Genomic DNA, 16559 nt, shown 5'->3' with positions numbered 1-16559 from the left:
TCACATTATCTGTGTCCTTTGATGAACCATCAATCGAACGCGAGACGAGTTGCTGTACAAAAGTTAGGCTTTAATAAGCTAGAAGTTAGCCCTGCGGTCGACTACAGTAAATGGACGACCGCCGGGCGTTCTGGTTATTTATACCTCGATCTGGAGGCGTGGTTAACTCAGCCTCTCGACCAATCGGAGAGCCGTCACATGACTGGTCTCAACCAATCGGTCGAGAAGCACATGACCGACCAGGGCCAATGGTAAGCCGGTGTTCTGCACCAATGGCAGACAGCTATGCAAATCATACCACCACATCCTTCAAACTATTACTTTTTTCTTTTCTCAGTCCTTGCACAGATGCGGGAGTCATTGGAACAATGTTGAGGACTGTCAATCAAATTTATTTATTTTTTTTTGTTTGTTCTGTTGATGGGTATTCTAAACCAATCTGACTAGAAAGTAATTCTGAGAGGCCTGAACGTTTGAATTTTAATCTGTTGGCATCTCTTTGCTAAATGAATGTATTTTCTTTTCCTCCTATTCAGTGGTATTTGGCCAGTTTACATATTTTCAAACAGCTCTGAATGATGTCGTGGAAGTGCATGATGGTCCAACCCAACATTCACGGCTCCTCAGCTCACTCTCTGGCTCCCATACAGGTAATTCCATATCACTAGTTGCTAAATCACATACAAACAAATTATTTTGGAGTACAGTTGAAAGCTAGTCTATATTCCACTAATTCAAGGGCTTAAAGTGGAAAATGAAAAGGGAGTGCATTATGGTGCTCTTAACAAGCCGTATGCAATGAAATATTGTTCCCCGACATTTTGATTCCGCCAGTGCAGAGCAAGTGACTGGTGCAGCATCTGTACAATGAGAGTGCTGCACTATTATCACTGAGTATACCTAAGGCAAAGAGAGGTAGATTTTTGGTCTTGCAGGGAATGTAGAGGTGTGAGGAGCGAGCAGTAAAGTGGAGTTAAGGCAGAAGAGAAGCCATGATCATATTGAATAGTGGGATAGGCTCAAGGGACCATGTGATCAACTGCTGCTTCTATTTCTTATCTGTGATTTCTGTAAGCAAATCTTGTCAAAGCACAGTTATTCTGATCCAACTAATTGTTCAATTAAAGGGCCACATTGCTAATATGGACAGGAATACAATGTAAAGGGGTGAAAGCAATTTCAAAAATACATTTAAATGGTTCATACAGAAAGTGAGCTTTCCAAAAGGATCTGATTTTACTGGTTCTATCAGCATAAGCAATGCTTCTAAAGTTCACACATTCAAGAATTAAATCTGAGTCCCTTGTGAGCTAGAATTTCAGAAAAGATTTTAGCTTAGTCAAGTATTTTAACTCCCTGAAGCTGACCTCCTTTTGTTCTGCTTCTGCATAGTGTACAGTCCCGGCCTTCAGAGCAGCATACTTTTGTCACAATCAGTCCATTCTAACCTTGTTTTTTGTTCATTACACATTGCCCAATTTGAAACTGGTGAATTAATCACATCTACCTAAGACCTGAATACTAAACCAAATAATCATGCACAGATAAAGGCAAATAAAGGATTCACTATGGCCTTTAAAAGGCGCCTGGGTAAGTCACATGCAGTTATATTAAAACTAGTTTTAACTAGTTGATAACCTTTTTCATCTTTAGCTCATCCACTGCCCATGAATTCAGATTGCCCGACATCCAGCACTTGACGAGCATACATTCCTCCAGGCCATTGGAGCTGACCATTTTTTGCAGGGGCAGAGCTGGCCCAACATTAGCCCGCAGAGCCAGGTCCCGCCGGTACGGACCTGGTTTGATTTATGCTGGCGGGAATAGCTGAAAGCGGGCAGCCGCTCGGCCCATCGCGAGGCGGAGAATCGCCTGGGGGGGCCGCTGCCAACGGCCCCCGACCGACGCGATTCCTGCCCCCGCCGAAAAACCGGCACCGGAGAATTCGGCAGCCACCGCCAGGGCGGGATTCACGCCGCCCCCCGGCGATTATCCCACCCGGCAGGGGGTCGGAGAATCCCGCCCGAGATGCAAGATAGTGTAATGGTGCTCGTCTTCATTCCCTTATTTTGGTCCCACCGCTGTCAACGGGGTTTCCCGTTGTTGGCACCCTTCTACACCAGGGAACCCATGGCAGGGGCCACCGCCGGCGAGGCTGGAAGATCCCGCCAGAGGGGACAGCTGGAAAATCCCACGCATTGTCTTCAGCCCCTACCACAAACTCTTTTTTATCCCTCTCCCTGACAAATGGTTGAGGCTGAGCCAGACCGTTCACAAATTGGTGATCGTCCAGCCACACGACCTCCGCATCAGCCGGACAAATTGCTTCCACTTCCATAACATTGGTAACTCTATCTCTACCTCAGCCCATCTGCTGAATCCCTCAACTATGCCATTGTTACTTATAGACTTGACTATTAATGGTTGTCCAACCTCCCATCGCCCATCCCTCACAAACCTGAGGTCATCAAAAATTCTGCTGCCCATGTCTTAACTTGCAGCAGGTCCCATGCATCCATCCACCCATCACCGCTATACTCTTTGGTATTAATACATTAATACCTGGAACTCGCTGCCAGAGGAGGTGGTGGAAGCAGGTGGTGGTGTCGTAGTCAATATTTTCCCCGCTTCTGGACTGTGATAGAAAGATTCAAACAACGTTCGTTAGGTAAGCAAAACTAAACTTTATTTATGAATTTCAACTGCTAGCAGTATGGCTGAGACTTGGAGTCGGAAGGCAGTCAAGTACAAACTGCTGGTTCTCTTCCAAGTCTGCAATATCACAAAAGAATAAGACGATTTTTATACATTATAGGATCAAGATAACATGAATACAGCTTGGTCAGGAATTTGATCAAAAGTAAAACATAAGTAATAATTATTACAATGGCGTCACCTTGCTGACCTTTAGAGGACTCGGGGTCGCATATCATTATCTTGTCTTTGGTACATGTTTAAGAGATGGAGCAAATTTGTTTATGTACGGAAAGAGACAAGTTTTTAACTTATCGTATGTATTTAGAATGCTCTGGTCTTATGACGAACGCGCCTTATCCGAGTTTAGAGTCAGCCAGTTCTCGGGTCAAGTTGACCTTGGCTGCTTGTATTTGTGCCTTAGGTTATGCGAAGTCAGTTTAAATTTAATTATACCAAGAAAGCTTGACTAGTTTTCCCATCATGCCATTATTTGCTTCGCACAATACCACAGTGGCATTTAAGGGGCATCTTGACAAATACATGGATAGGGTGGGAATAGAGGGTTACGGACCCAGGAAGTGTAGAAGATTTTAGTTTAGATGGGCAGCATGGTCGGCACAGGCTTGGAGGGCCGAAGGGCCTGTTCCTGTGCTTTACTTTTCGTTGTTATTTTGTTCTTTGTTCCCCTTTCAGCCTCCATTTTAAAATTCTTCGTCTTGTTTTAAAATCCTTGTGTGGCCTCGCTATCTCTGTAGCCTCCTTCAGCAGTACAATGCTCTGGGATCACTGTGCTTCTCAATTCTGACCTCTTCCGCATCCCCTATTTTAATCACTTCACCATTGGCGGCCAAACTTTCTGCTAAATCTCTGAGCTAAGAAATTCCCTCCGTAAACTGGTCTCTGTTTCTCAACTTACTCTCTTCCTAAAACACACTCCTTAAAATCTACCTCTTTGACTTAGCATTTGGTCTTCTGTCCTCATAGCTGCTGATGTGGCACAGTGTCAATTCTTGACTGCTGCCATTTTCTGAAGTGCCTTATGCTATATGAATGCAAATTGTTGTTATCAAGGTGCGAAATGTCAATCCCGGTGAATGAAATACTTTCTCCTTTTTTGGCAACTGATATTGGCCAGAATTCTCCGGCATTCACTGGGGGGGAGGGATTCTCTGGTCCCGTCGGCAGCGCACTCCACCCGCGGCTTTCCCAGCAGCATGGGCTGGCTTCAATAGGAGATGCTATTGACAGCACCGGGAGCAGAGTAGCCGGCCACTAGGAAATGGCATACATAGATACATAGAATTTACAGTGCAGAAGGAGGCCATTCGGCCCATCGAGTCTGCACCGGCTCTTGGAAAGAGCATCCTACCCAAGGTCAACACCTCCACCCTATCCCCATAACCCAGTAACCCCACCCAACACTAAGGGCAATTTTGGACACTAAGGGCAATTTTAGCATGGCCAATCCACCTAACCTGCACATCTTTGGACTGTGGGAGGAAACCGGAGCACCCGGAGGAAACCCACGCACACACGGGGAGGATGTGCAGACTCCGCACAGACAGTGACCCAAGTCGGAATCGAACCTGGGACCGTGGAGCTGTGAAGCGATTGTGCTATCCACAATGCTACCGTGCTGCCCTACCGCCTCCTGCTGCCGAGAAACATACGGTTGGGAGGTCAGAGAATCACGCTTGTTATGTTCAAGCAGTTTCAGTTCAGTTATAAATAGTAACGTTCAAGGTAAAGCTCACTTAGCCCTGACTCACGAATGTGCTGTAGCACAGTATGATAATCTACTGTACCAGCCTGAGTATGTGTTGTTTATTAAACCATAGTTTGTACGGCCTTGTGAGCTTATGTTACTAGTTTGGGTTGATTAATGGTTAGTTTTATATCTGCACCCACGTTCTTGACACCTGGACTAAGAACACCAAAACTCACTTGATGTAGGATCATTGGAACTGTTAAGAGAGAGGAGACTTTCATTCTATCAGTCTGCATGAAGTCTTGAGACCGAATCAACTATATATTCAGCCAAAGATATTGGGATTGGGAACAGCATGAGCTGATAAACATGGATCCTTTATTATTTACTCTCTTCTGAGCAGACTCCCTCTGCTCATGGATGATATAGTGTCAAGCAAACAAAATGCCCAGTCCAATTTTCAATACACCACTGTTCCTCCTGTATCAAATCTATCCCAGATAGAGGAGGCAGTGAATTTGGTCTAATGTGTCATGCATTCACTGATAAATGGGACTCTCATCAGTACAACTAATCAAGGTATCATTTCGAGTCAAAGGACCCAGATGCTGGCACCTTTGCTGAAAACCCTTGAGCAAACAGTGTCACCATGAATAGTCAGTGATAGCTGTGAGAGTTTCTGATCTTCAGTTCAATCTATGTTCTAAGAATAAATATCAGTGTACTGAGGTACAGGAAGCAAATTCATGATCCACTGAGATCATAAAAGTATGAACAGAAGTAGGCCATTCAGTTATTTGTCCAAATTATAACTTATCCAAGTTCTTTGACATGTTGGACCCAAATTCAACAATACATATAAATAGGTCATTCCAATGAAGTTGTTTCTGTCAACCTTTAAACAAGGAAATCTGGCTCAACTGAATACACCTGCTGACCTAGAAAACTGGCAAAAGCTGACCAACAGCTTCACAAAGCCTGACATGATTCCAAAAGGCCATTTGCTTAAAAACTGCCCTGGATAAAGCTCAATGCAAAGTGAAGATTAGGTGTCAGAGTAAGTCCAAAGATGTGCAGGTTAGGCGATTGGCCATGCTAAATTGACCCTTAGTGTCAAAAAAGGTTAGTTGGTGTTATTGGGTTACGGAGATAGATAGGTGTGTGGGCCGAGGTAAGATGCTCTTTCAGAGGGTTGATGCAGACCCGATGGGTCAAATGGCCTCCTTCTGCACCGTTGGGATTCTATGGGTTCAATGGAACACCAGCTTGCCGTGGCCGAGGCTCCACGTTTTCTCAGGCACTTTTATATCAGTGCACAGAATCTCAGTTTGCAGCAGATTTTACAAAGTAACTGAATAGGAAAGTGAGAGCTGAAGGCCTCAGATCTATTCTCCCATGTCTGCCCCCACTTTTCTTAGAGCGATTTGGCTATCTAATTTGTTGTATGTATTGGCATTTTGGAGCCGAGCCTAATTTGAAGTGTTAAACTGTTTATGTGATATTTTATTTAACACATCGTTATTCCAGTCCCACATGTCAGTTTACTACCAGGCCCGATTAATTCTACAACGGCAATGGCCAGGACTGTCAAAATAAAGCCAGTTGATGCATGTCCAAAATTAAACTTCTTCATTTAGTTCCAAATTGCAGTTACAGCACGATTTTGGAAACTCAAGAGCAGGCTGGACATGTCCCAGCAAGTTCATTGGAAAATTATACGGAGATGTTCATTTTACTTGTTTTTTGACTCAAAATTGGAAACAATGAATGAACGGAGAATTGGGGCGGGATTCTCCGCCCCGCCGCGCTGCATTTCTGCCCCGACCGGCCGGCGGGATTCTCTGTTACGCCGACCGGTCAATGGGGTTTCCCATTGTGGGGCAGCCCCACGCCGTCAGCAAAGCTCTGAGCGCCGGCATAACGGAGAATCACCCCAGCGGAGAATCCCGGCCTTGATTTAAATTCTGTCCTCACCAGGTTTCAGTCCCAACTTGTAAATAATCTTCTTGGTTGATACCGACATCAAATGAAAAAAGTTGACTTTTCCATATTAAAGACATAAGGGATGTGATCCAACAGCCCCACTGCACAGGAAAAGCTGCTCCTGCAGCACAGCGTGACCAATGAAAGGCAGGAGACTCCACTCCCAGGACCCAGCTACTGAGACAGTCAGAGTGCACATGTTAGTCAGCACTATTACCATGCGGTAGCTAGTAAGTCTGGTTAAGCCAGTAAGAGGTCATCAGTTGGATTTGTAGAGTGTCAACCCACAGCTGAACATGTACAGCAGTCCATAGTTAAATAAAACAGTGTTGGATCATCTCCTGTGTCAGACGTTTGTTTCTAGCTTCCCTGCATCCAGTTGCAGTCAAGGTCGTACCAACCCGTCTAATACATCATGGTACCAGAGACTCCACTCCCAGGTTCTACCCGGCTCGCCACACCTCGCAAAATTCATCGTGATCTCACAAGATGTTGCAAGGGAAATCACTTTTTGGAAGATCTGTATATTCAAGTGAAGCAGTAAGCCTCAATCTAATGTGCAGATTCCCGAGGTACCTGATGCTTTGGGATTCAATCCTGTCACCTCACAGACTTTGGGTGAGAGCCGTTCAGCACTGGTCTCCACAAACAGGGGCCAGACGGAACGGCACATGTGGGAGTCACCCAGGGGGTCGGTTTGGGCAGGGTGGTACCCTGGCACTGCTGGTGTCACCTGGGCAACCTGGAAGTACTACCTCGGCACCCTGGCAGTGCCACCTGAGTATCAGCCTGGCACTGGTAAGGTGCCCAGGTGGCACTGCCAGGGTGCCATGTGATTGGGTCAGGGTGCTCGGCGTGGCTTGGGTGGTGTCCCTTCCATAGTGTGTTGGGGGGGAGGTCGGAGATAGTTTCGGAGGCTTCGGAGATAGGGACACCATTTAAAAATGTACAAAACGTGGCTATTTGTGCAGCCTCAGCTGCATGTTTCCTGTTCAGGCCCCTTATACAATGTGAATTACACTATGAGTGCTGGGAAACACACAGCTAAACACACTCGCGGGGGACTTTGCTCCCTTTTTGGAGAATCGCGTCCAAGGGGCGGGATTTTGCCATTTTCCAGCAAAGTGTGAACTCGGCAGGAAAAGAAGATGTGTAAATAGGAGGCGGCTCCCTCTGAATGAGCCAGCCCCATCATCAACAGCAGCTCTCAAGGACGCCCTGATGTTAAAAATAGAAGAAACAGTGACCCCGCAGAAATGGGCACCCTCCCACCATCTCTGAACCCTCACCCCCATCATGGAAACCCCCCAATCACCACCACGGAGTCCCCTGCATTCCCCCTCCCGCAACCATCATGGACACCCCTGCCCCCATGCCATGGGACTCCCAGCACCTCCCCTATGGCGCTCCCCTCAGTGCCGGGAACTGTCTGGGCATTACCATTTTCCCCCTGGGGGGGCAATGCTTAACTGTGTTTAACACGGTGGGTTCTAATTTGCGAGTTCCCTGTTTAGCATTACCTGTTGTAAATGGTGCTGACGTGATAGCACATTGATGGGGGAAGGGGGGAGTGGGAATTGCCAATGTGAAGGATGATACAATGGGGAGGCCCACTATGTATATTGCAATATATTATCATTGCATGTCTGGAACCCCATTCCGTCATTTGTGGGGACAATCAAGTGGGGAAATCCCGCCAGTGTGAAAGCTGTTTTGGGAATCCCCTCAATTTTCCACCCCATCACTATTCCTGCCAATGGGGGGGGGGGGGGGGGGAAGGAATCCCCCTCCAAGGTGGACGGTTGGAACCCATCGACAAATAAGACATTTTGTCCATTTTTCATAGAATTTCATAGAATTTACAGTGCAGAAGGAGGCCATTCAGCCCATCGAGTCTGCACCGGCTCCTGGAAAGAGCACCCTACCCAAGGTGAATACCTCCACCCTATCCCCATAACCCAGTAACCCCACCCAACACTAAGGGCACTTTTGGACACTAAGGGCAATTTATCATGGCCAATCCACCTAACCTGCACATCTCCAGGTCTACCACGGCTACCATTTTGAAACTCTGTAGTCTTTACAGCCATAATATTACTGGGCCTCGAAGCCTTTACACTTTTTCTGGGCTGTGAGTATCAGATGTTTTCTTAGGTATAAAATGTGGAAAAATGTTTAGATTCATTGTATTGACAAACGTAATCTGGATGAATGCAAATTCACAAAAAGTTTCCAAAACCGACTTGCCCTTTTTCTAGATATTAAAAGGTATGGGGATACTGCGGGAAAATGATGCTGAGGTAAGAGATCAGCTGTGATCTAGCTAAATGGTGGAGCAGGCTCGGGGGTCGAATAGTCTACTCCACTTAATTCCTATGTTCCTTCAAATTACTGATAAACTCTAAGCTCTGAGTTCTCCCATTAATCTCAAAGATCAATTTTATTCATGGACAATTGGTAAAAGCATGTGTGTCAAAGGAAAAGATCAAGAAAAATGCAAGAATTGGTGGTTTTGTCCAATTGGAGTGTCACTATTAACCAGGTCTGGAGCGGGATTGGATTTCCAGGCTGCCAGCACTGCTTTCAAAAAGACATTGCCGGCATTAAGCAAGTTATTGACAGTGAGGATGAGAAACAAAATGAATGAGAGAGTTGTAAAAGCAGGATAAAATTTACGCACATCAGAAATTATATTCTTCATTACGAATTTGATTGCCTTAAGACCAATCGATCGAAACACCATGGCAAGTTATAGGCAATGATAACACATCAGGAACAACATGTCATCATTGCAGAAATGTTGAACCCTGTTGGATTACTGGCAGATTTTTACATGGTACAGTGAAATTCAGTCCCTATATAAACCAAGGAAGAACAGTAAAGGATTCTATGGGCAGGATTCTCCGTTGCCTGACTGCGAAATCGTGAAACGCAATTGGGTGGAGAATAGGTTTCGATTGCCCATCCCTAATAGCCCTTGAGAAGGTGATGGAGAACTGCAGCAGTCCATATGGTGTGGGTGCACCCAGTGTCCAACTTGGGAGGGAGATCCTGGATTTTGACTCGGTGACAATGAATGAACAGCGATATATTTCTAAGGCATGATGGTGAGTGACTTGGAGCGAAATTTCCTTGTGGTGGTTTTCCCATATATCTACTGCCTGTGTCCTTCTAGATGGTAGTTGTCATGGTTTTGGAAGGTGCTGCCTCAGGAGCCTTGATGAGTTGCGGAAGTGAATCTTGCAGATGGTAAACACGGCTGCTACTGTGCGTCAGTGGTGAAGGAAGTGAATATTTTTGTAGGAGGTGCTAATCAATCGGGCTGCTTTGTCCTGGATGGTGTGAAGCTCCTTGAGTGTTGATGGAGCTGCACTCATCCAGGCAAGTGGGGAATATTCCATCACACTCCTAACTTGTGTCTTGTAGGTGGTGGACAGGCTTTGGGGGGGGGGGGGGGGGGGGGGGAGGTCAGGAGGTGAATTACTCGCAGCAGGATTGCTAACCAATCAACACCCTCTTCTTGTGCAGGATAAATTGTTATTCCCTTATGAGATTTGTTTTTCTTGTCCTGATAAGTGCAAGATGAAAAGTGTCAATAGCATATCGCTCTTCACAGGTTCTGTACTAGCAAGCGACTTTCAAATTATTTTCTCTTTTATTGCAGGAGAATCTTTGCCACTAGCCACATCCAATCAAGTTCTCATGAAGTTTAGTGCCAAGAGTCATGCCACAGCGAAAGGGTTTCACTTTGTCTATCAAGGTATGTTTTGTGATTCACCTACTGAAACCTCCTGTTCAATAATTCAGCTTCTCGATTTAAAGTGTAGTCGCTGTGATCCAATCACTTTTGTTTTTGAAAACGGTATTTTCCCGATGTCCAACTATAGAGTCATAGAGGTCTACAGCACAGAAAAGTCCCTTTGCCCCATCGCGTCTGTGAACTATACTAATCCCATTTGCCAGCACTTGGCCCATAGCCTTGTATGCATTGTGATTGCAAGTGCACACCTAAATACTTTTTAAACATTCTGAGGGTCTCTGCCTCCAACAATCTTTCAGACAGCGAATTCCAGACTCCCTCTGGATGAAAAAGCTTTTCCTCACATCCCCTCCAAACCTCTTACCCCTATGCCCCTAGTCATTGATCCCGCCACCAAGGGGAAATGTTTCTTCCTGTCTATTCTATCTATGCTCCTCATTGTTGTATACATCTCAATCGTCTCCTCCCTCAGTCACCTCTCGCCAAAGAAAACAACCACAATCTACCCAATCTCTTTTCATAGCTAAAACTCTTCCTCCCAGGCAACATCCTCATAAATCTCTGCACCCTTTCAAGTACCATTGAATCTCTCCTATAATGTGGATTCCAGAACTGCACACAATGTTCTAGCTGTGGCCTAACCAACATTTTATACAGTTCCAGCATAACCTTCCTACACTCAAACTCTATGCCTTGGTTAATAAAGGCAATTATGGCATATGGCTTCTTAACCTCTGTATCCATCTGCTTTGCTACCTTAAAGGACTGGTGTACAGGATAGCATGGTGTTGCAGTGGTTAGCATTGCTGCCTTACGGCGCCGGGGTCCCAGGTTCGGCTCTGGGTCACTTTAGGTGTGGAGTTTGCACATTCTCCCTGTGTTTGCGTGGGTTTCGCCCCCATGACCTAAAGATGTGCAGGGTAGGTGAGTTGGCCACGTGAAATTGTCCCTTAATTGGAAAAAACGAATTCGGTACTCTAAATTAAAAAAGAAAAAGGACTGGTGTACATGCATACCAAGGTCCCTCTGATCTGGTCCCTCAGAGGCTGTTTAGCACAGGGCTAAGTCGCTGGCTTTGAAAGCAGACCAAGGCAGGCCAGCAGCACGGTTCAATTCCCGTAACAACCTCCCCGAACAGGCGCCGGAATGTGGCGACTAGGGGCTTTTCACAGTAACTTCATTTGAAGCCTACTTGTAACAATAAGCGATTTTCATTTTCCTCGGTGCATCCCAGGGTCTTTTGTCGAGAAAGCTGGCTAGAATATTGGTAGGAATCTTATCTCAGCGCAGCTGAAGAACTTCTGTGGTTTATAATGTCATCCAGGATTAGATTGCCATCATGATGTTCACCAGCAGTCGACCAAACAATTTACATGCATCAGGGGAATATGCATGGTTTAGTATCTGAAGGGTATGTCACAGTACTCTAACTGTGGCTCAACCAACATTTTATACAGATTATAGCCATCTGTGTGTTATTCCAGAAAAAAGGGAAATTGGGAGCATTGGTAGTTTTGCCCTGAGGGACTCCGATGGTATTATATTCGCCAGATTATGGGCGGGATTCTCCGCTGCCCACGACGGGTCGGAGAATAGCGGGAGGGCCTTCCCGACATTTTTCCCGACCTCCCGCTATTCTCCCCGCCACGGCCGCCCCACGACACGAATCGCTGCTCGCCGTTTTTTACGGCGAACAGCGATTCTCCCCTGGCCAATGGGCCGAGTTCCCAGGCCTTTACGGCCGTTTTCACGAACGCAAACACACCTGCTCTCACCGTTCGTGAAAACGGCCGCAAAGTGCCAGCCCAGACAACCATGGCACCGATTGGCACGGCCGCACCACGGCCGTGCCAAGGGTGGCATGGGCCCGTGATCGGTGGGCACCGATCGCGGGCAGCGGGTCCGATATCCACGCACTCTTTGTTCCTCCGCCGCCCCGCAGGATCAGTCCGAGGGGCGGCTGAGGGGCATGACGGGCCGCGCATGCGCGGGTTTGACGCATATGCGTGATGACGTCATCCGCGCATGCACGGGTTGGAGCCATCCAACCCGCGCATGCGCGGCTGATGTCATCATGCGCGTCAGCCGCCGTGACGCTTGGCGCGCGGGCTTAGCGACGGTCGCTAAGTCTGCGATGCCGTTCTTCACGGGGCCGCGCTGCTAGCCCCGACCGGGGGGGGGGAGAATCGGGTCCCGGGAGGGGGCGCGGAGGCTGCCGTGAAACACGGCCAGTTTCACGGCAGCCTTTACGACTCTCCGCATTTGCGGAGAATCTCCCCCATTATAGTCATTTGTAACCTGAGGTTTGATGAGATTGCATTGCTATTTGAGTGATGGTTTTCCCTTTTACAACAGTTAAGCTGAGGGATCAGAGGGACCTGGATATTCTGGTAAATGAATCACAAAAAGTTAGTATGCAGATACGTCAAGTCATTAGGAAGGCAAATGGAATGTTAATTGTAGGGCAAATCAAGTATAAAAGTAAATAAGTTTTACTGCAGTTAAACAGAGCACATCTGGAGTACTGTGTACTGTTTTAGCTTCATCTGAAAAAGGATATAATTGTGTTTAAAGTAGTTCAGAGGAAGTTCACTCAACTCATTCCAGGGATAAGGACTTATCTTATGAAGAAAGATTGAATAGGTTGGGTCTATGCCCATTGGAGTTTAGAAGAATAAGAGATGATCTTATTGAAACATAGGATCCATTCATAGAATCCCTACAGTACAGAAGGAGGCCATTTGGCCTATCGAATCTGCGCCGATCCTCTAAAAGAACATCCTACCTAGCTCCACTCCGCTAACATATCCCTGTAGCTCGACTGACTGAATGGCCTACTCCTCTCCTAAGTCCCATGTTCCTGTAGGATGTCAGTGTTAAAAATTGAAAATGCTGGATTGGAAGTGTAATTTGAAGCAGAATCGGAGTTAGAATTTCAGATTGAAGACTTTTCATCAGAACGGGAAACAGCCATAGAAGGAATCGATTTTAAACAAATACAGAGGCAGAGAAAGGGGGAGGAGATGTAGAAATAATTGGAAAATCTATGATATAGTGGGATGCAGGTGCAATTACATCTCAAGAGGGATGATGGTAAAAGGAGAAAAGAGAATGCAATCGGACAGGTTAAGAGACAAAAAATGTTTCAAAAAGAGGCTTCATGGGAAGGGGAGGGGTTACTAAGGTGAAGGAGGAGCAGGGCATCGTAGAGGTATAGGGCCCACTGGAATGCTGAAGCAGAGGGGAAGGTGTGTTTAGTAGTGGAATCGTGCTGGAGATATCGCAAATAACCTGTCGAACGTGAAGGCTGGTGGGCTGGAAGGCAAGGATAAGGGTGTCCAAAGATGTGCAAGTTATAGGGATAGGGAAGGGGAGTAGACCTAGTTAGGGTGCTGATTCAAAGGGTGGGTGCAGACACGCTGGGCTGAATGGCCTCCTTCTGCAATGGATTGTATGGTTCTAAGGAAAACCTTCTCACGACTCTGCAAGGGAGGGAAAGTGGTGCGAACAGATGTTTGATAAATTGAATGAACACAATTGAATGCCTAATATCCTCTACACTCAAGAGACTGTACACAAATTGGTTGGCTGCATTGCGGAAGCCTAGGTACCTGCAAGCATAATCCCAAACTTCTATTCACCTTCCATTTTAATCCTCCACCACACTATGATCTCTCTGTCCTTGGCCTCCAACAATGTCCATTGAAGCTCAATGGAAGCTTGAGGAACAGCACCTCCCCTTTTGATAGGGCACTTTCTGGACTCAACATGGAGTTCAATAATTTCAGATCATAATCTCTGCCCCCATTCTTTCGGACAGCTGATTTAAATAATGATTCTACTTCCAATTCAAACCTCCTCTCAACCTTTTCTTCTTGTTTCTTGACATGTCCTGTCACCTTTTGCCTTACTTCCTCAACCTTTTTGGCATTTGACCTCCCCTGCATTTCATCTCGTCAACAGGCGTTTTGATTTGTTCTTTACCTCAGTATCCTCTCCCTGCCTTTATTGCCGACTTTAAAATGGTTACATTTCTGACACATCGAACTGAAACATTGGGGCGGGATTTTCTGCACAACCGACCGTGTTTTTCAGCGGCGGAGGAGGCCTGCCAGCAGGGGCTTCTGGTCCCACCATTGTAAACAGGATTTCCCGTTGAATACACCCCTCGTCGCCGGGAAACCGGAGGCGAGGTGCACCGTGGGTGGGACAGGAATATCCTACTGGAGTGAACAGCCGGTAAATTCGGCCCTTAATCTATTTCTCTTTCCTTTGCTGCACAAATGCTGCCAGGCCTGCTGAGGATTTCCAGCATTTTTTGTTTTTATTTCAGATTTTCAGCATCCGCAATATTTTGCTTTTGTGTTTGTGTGAGGGAAGCCCGTGCTCAGAAATGGACGTTTTTCGGAGTTGTGTCAAACGCTCCCAGCAATAACTGTCATTGTGCACAGTTATGATCCAGTCATCACTGGGCTGTCAAGGGCGAAGAAACATATCCAACAAAAGGCCCATTTGAAAAATGAAAGTTTGATCTGGTTGTGTTAGTGACGTAGCCTCAGCTGGTTTAAAGATTGATCTTTAACTTGTTGGTAGCCTGGAGTTTCTGAGTTGCTTTATTATTTGAATTAATGTTTGCTTCCAAGTCACTGTGTGTAACCTGAAAAATTAAAACCAAGCACAATTTCAAAGGAGTTGTTGGCAGTTATAAAAGTTTAATAAACAGTGAAAAATGTAATCTAGTCCGTCCCGTCCATGTTCCCTGCACTCTCAGCTTCTGAACAGCACCTCCTGCTGTCCTCATTTCCCATTTGATCATCCTCATCGATGGTTGGCTCTCAGTTTGAAGTTGACAGATGCTAATTTATGCTGAACTGTGTGCCAAAACTCACTTCATTTAAAACCCTTTACAGTTAGTGTAGTTGGCAAGCTTTAGCCTAGGACGGACCTGTGTCTAAGCTCCCAAGGGGGATGAAAAATTTCAAAGCAGCACGATTTCAATTACACATAGGCTGTTATTTTTCTTCTGTTAAATTATTCTGCATTTCCCTGTTTGCATGCATGCAACCGCATACACACATATGTCTTTGTGTCATCAAAGGTGTACGTGAAAACTCATTTGAGTTCCGTGTTATTATTCCAGATGATTTTTATGGAAAGATCAAAAACAAGTTAATGATAAAGTTCAATTATTAGGTAACTCATTTATATGTAAATAGCTTTTTATTTCCTTTGAAATGTTTTTTTTGCTTCCTTGTGTTTCCTAGTTTGAGCCTTGAACCCTACTCTTCAATGTCTGTTTGGCGACAAAATAGAGAATTGAATTTGAGTTATTCCATTGATTAATTTACAGCTGTTCCCCGGACAAGTGCCACACAATGTAGCTCACTGCCAGAGCCAAGGTACGGCAGAAGAATTGGAAATGACTTTGCTGTGGGGGCCATTATCCGCTTTGAATGCAACCCAGGCTACGCCCTCCAAGGTTCCAAGAACATAGAATGCCTTGCTGTGCCTGATGCCTTAGCACAGTGGAATGACTCAGCACCAAGCTGTTCAGGTAAGTGCACCAAATCGTTAAGACTGCTTAAACCCGAGCATGTAACACCTCTCAGCAGTGACTAAGCTCGACAAAAGTGCCAAGACCAATCAATGGCAGTCCTGCTGATTTGTACATAGTTGTCACAAAGTGACCATTAGATAATTGATGAATGAATTTAATTCCAGTGACTAAAAGCCTTGAGATATCTGGGGATGGAGAGGACAGAGAACCTGATTTCATGGACAGTCTTGCTGAGTTGCTATTGCAGTCGCACTCTGCCTTTCGGCAAACATGAAGTGAACCTGCCAAACCTGTATTTTTAAGGTGACATTCCTGGCTTTGGGTTAGCGTGGACCAAGTCTCTGTTATACTTAACCTTTAACTGACCCAGTAATTTCATGATTCATATGAATAAACCGAGAATTCAGCAAATTCTCCAACTCGAGTAATAACTGTTTCCACTGACTAATTATTCAGGAATAACACTTACTCCACCTGTAGTTTAGTAAGTCCATCGAATAAGGAGATGAGCTATAACAAGAAGGGCCTTGCTTGATCTACAGTCCCAATTGAATTAGATAACTCCAGCCTTAGTAGCCAGAGTAGCAGTAGGGATACGACATTTGCATTTGTTATAGAAAATCATCCAGCTTCCCTGCTCTTAGTTGCTACCATTGAACTCTAGTTGTCCAAATGTGTAGACATTAAGTGTGGTTGGGTTTGAACGAAGCACTTATAATCTATACAGTCAAATAGGCTTCAGATTAATATCAATAGTTTGGATTGGGGGATTGCCAACATCTGTGGAAATGGATCTTAGCAATTATATCTTAATTAAAGTAAGTATAGTCGCCAGAGTCTTGGATGATCATTGG

The 16559-nt window shown here is 45.6% G+C and overlaps 1 protein-coding gene across 1 annotated transcript in view; it reads left to right on the top strand.

Moving 5' to 3' along the window:
* The window catches only part of csmd2 (CUB and Sushi multiple domains 2), a 2254685-nt gene that overhangs the window by 1943657 nt on the left and 294469 nt on the right, over positions 1 to 16559 (top strand). The window contains exons 32-34 of the mRNA XM_038801178.1: positions 537 to 650; positions 10053 to 10148; positions 15499 to 15702. Of these exons, the coding sequence (XP_038657106.1) occupies positions 537 to 650; positions 10053 to 10148; positions 15499 to 15702 (414 nt within the window). The remainder of the gene's footprint in view (positions 1 to 536; positions 651 to 10052; positions 10149 to 15498; positions 15703 to 16559) is intronic.

The sequence above is a fragment of the Scyliorhinus canicula genome, chromosome 1 (assembly GCF_902713615.1).
Source record: "Scyliorhinus canicula chromosome 1, sScyCan1.1, whole genome shotgun sequence".
Classification (NCBI taxonomy): Eukaryota; Metazoa; Chordata; class Chondrichthyes; order Carcharhiniformes; family Scyliorhinidae; genus Scyliorhinus; species Scyliorhinus canicula.
The sequence above is the reverse complement of the archived record's forward strand: the minus strand, read 5'-3'. Positions and strand labels throughout refer to the sequence as shown.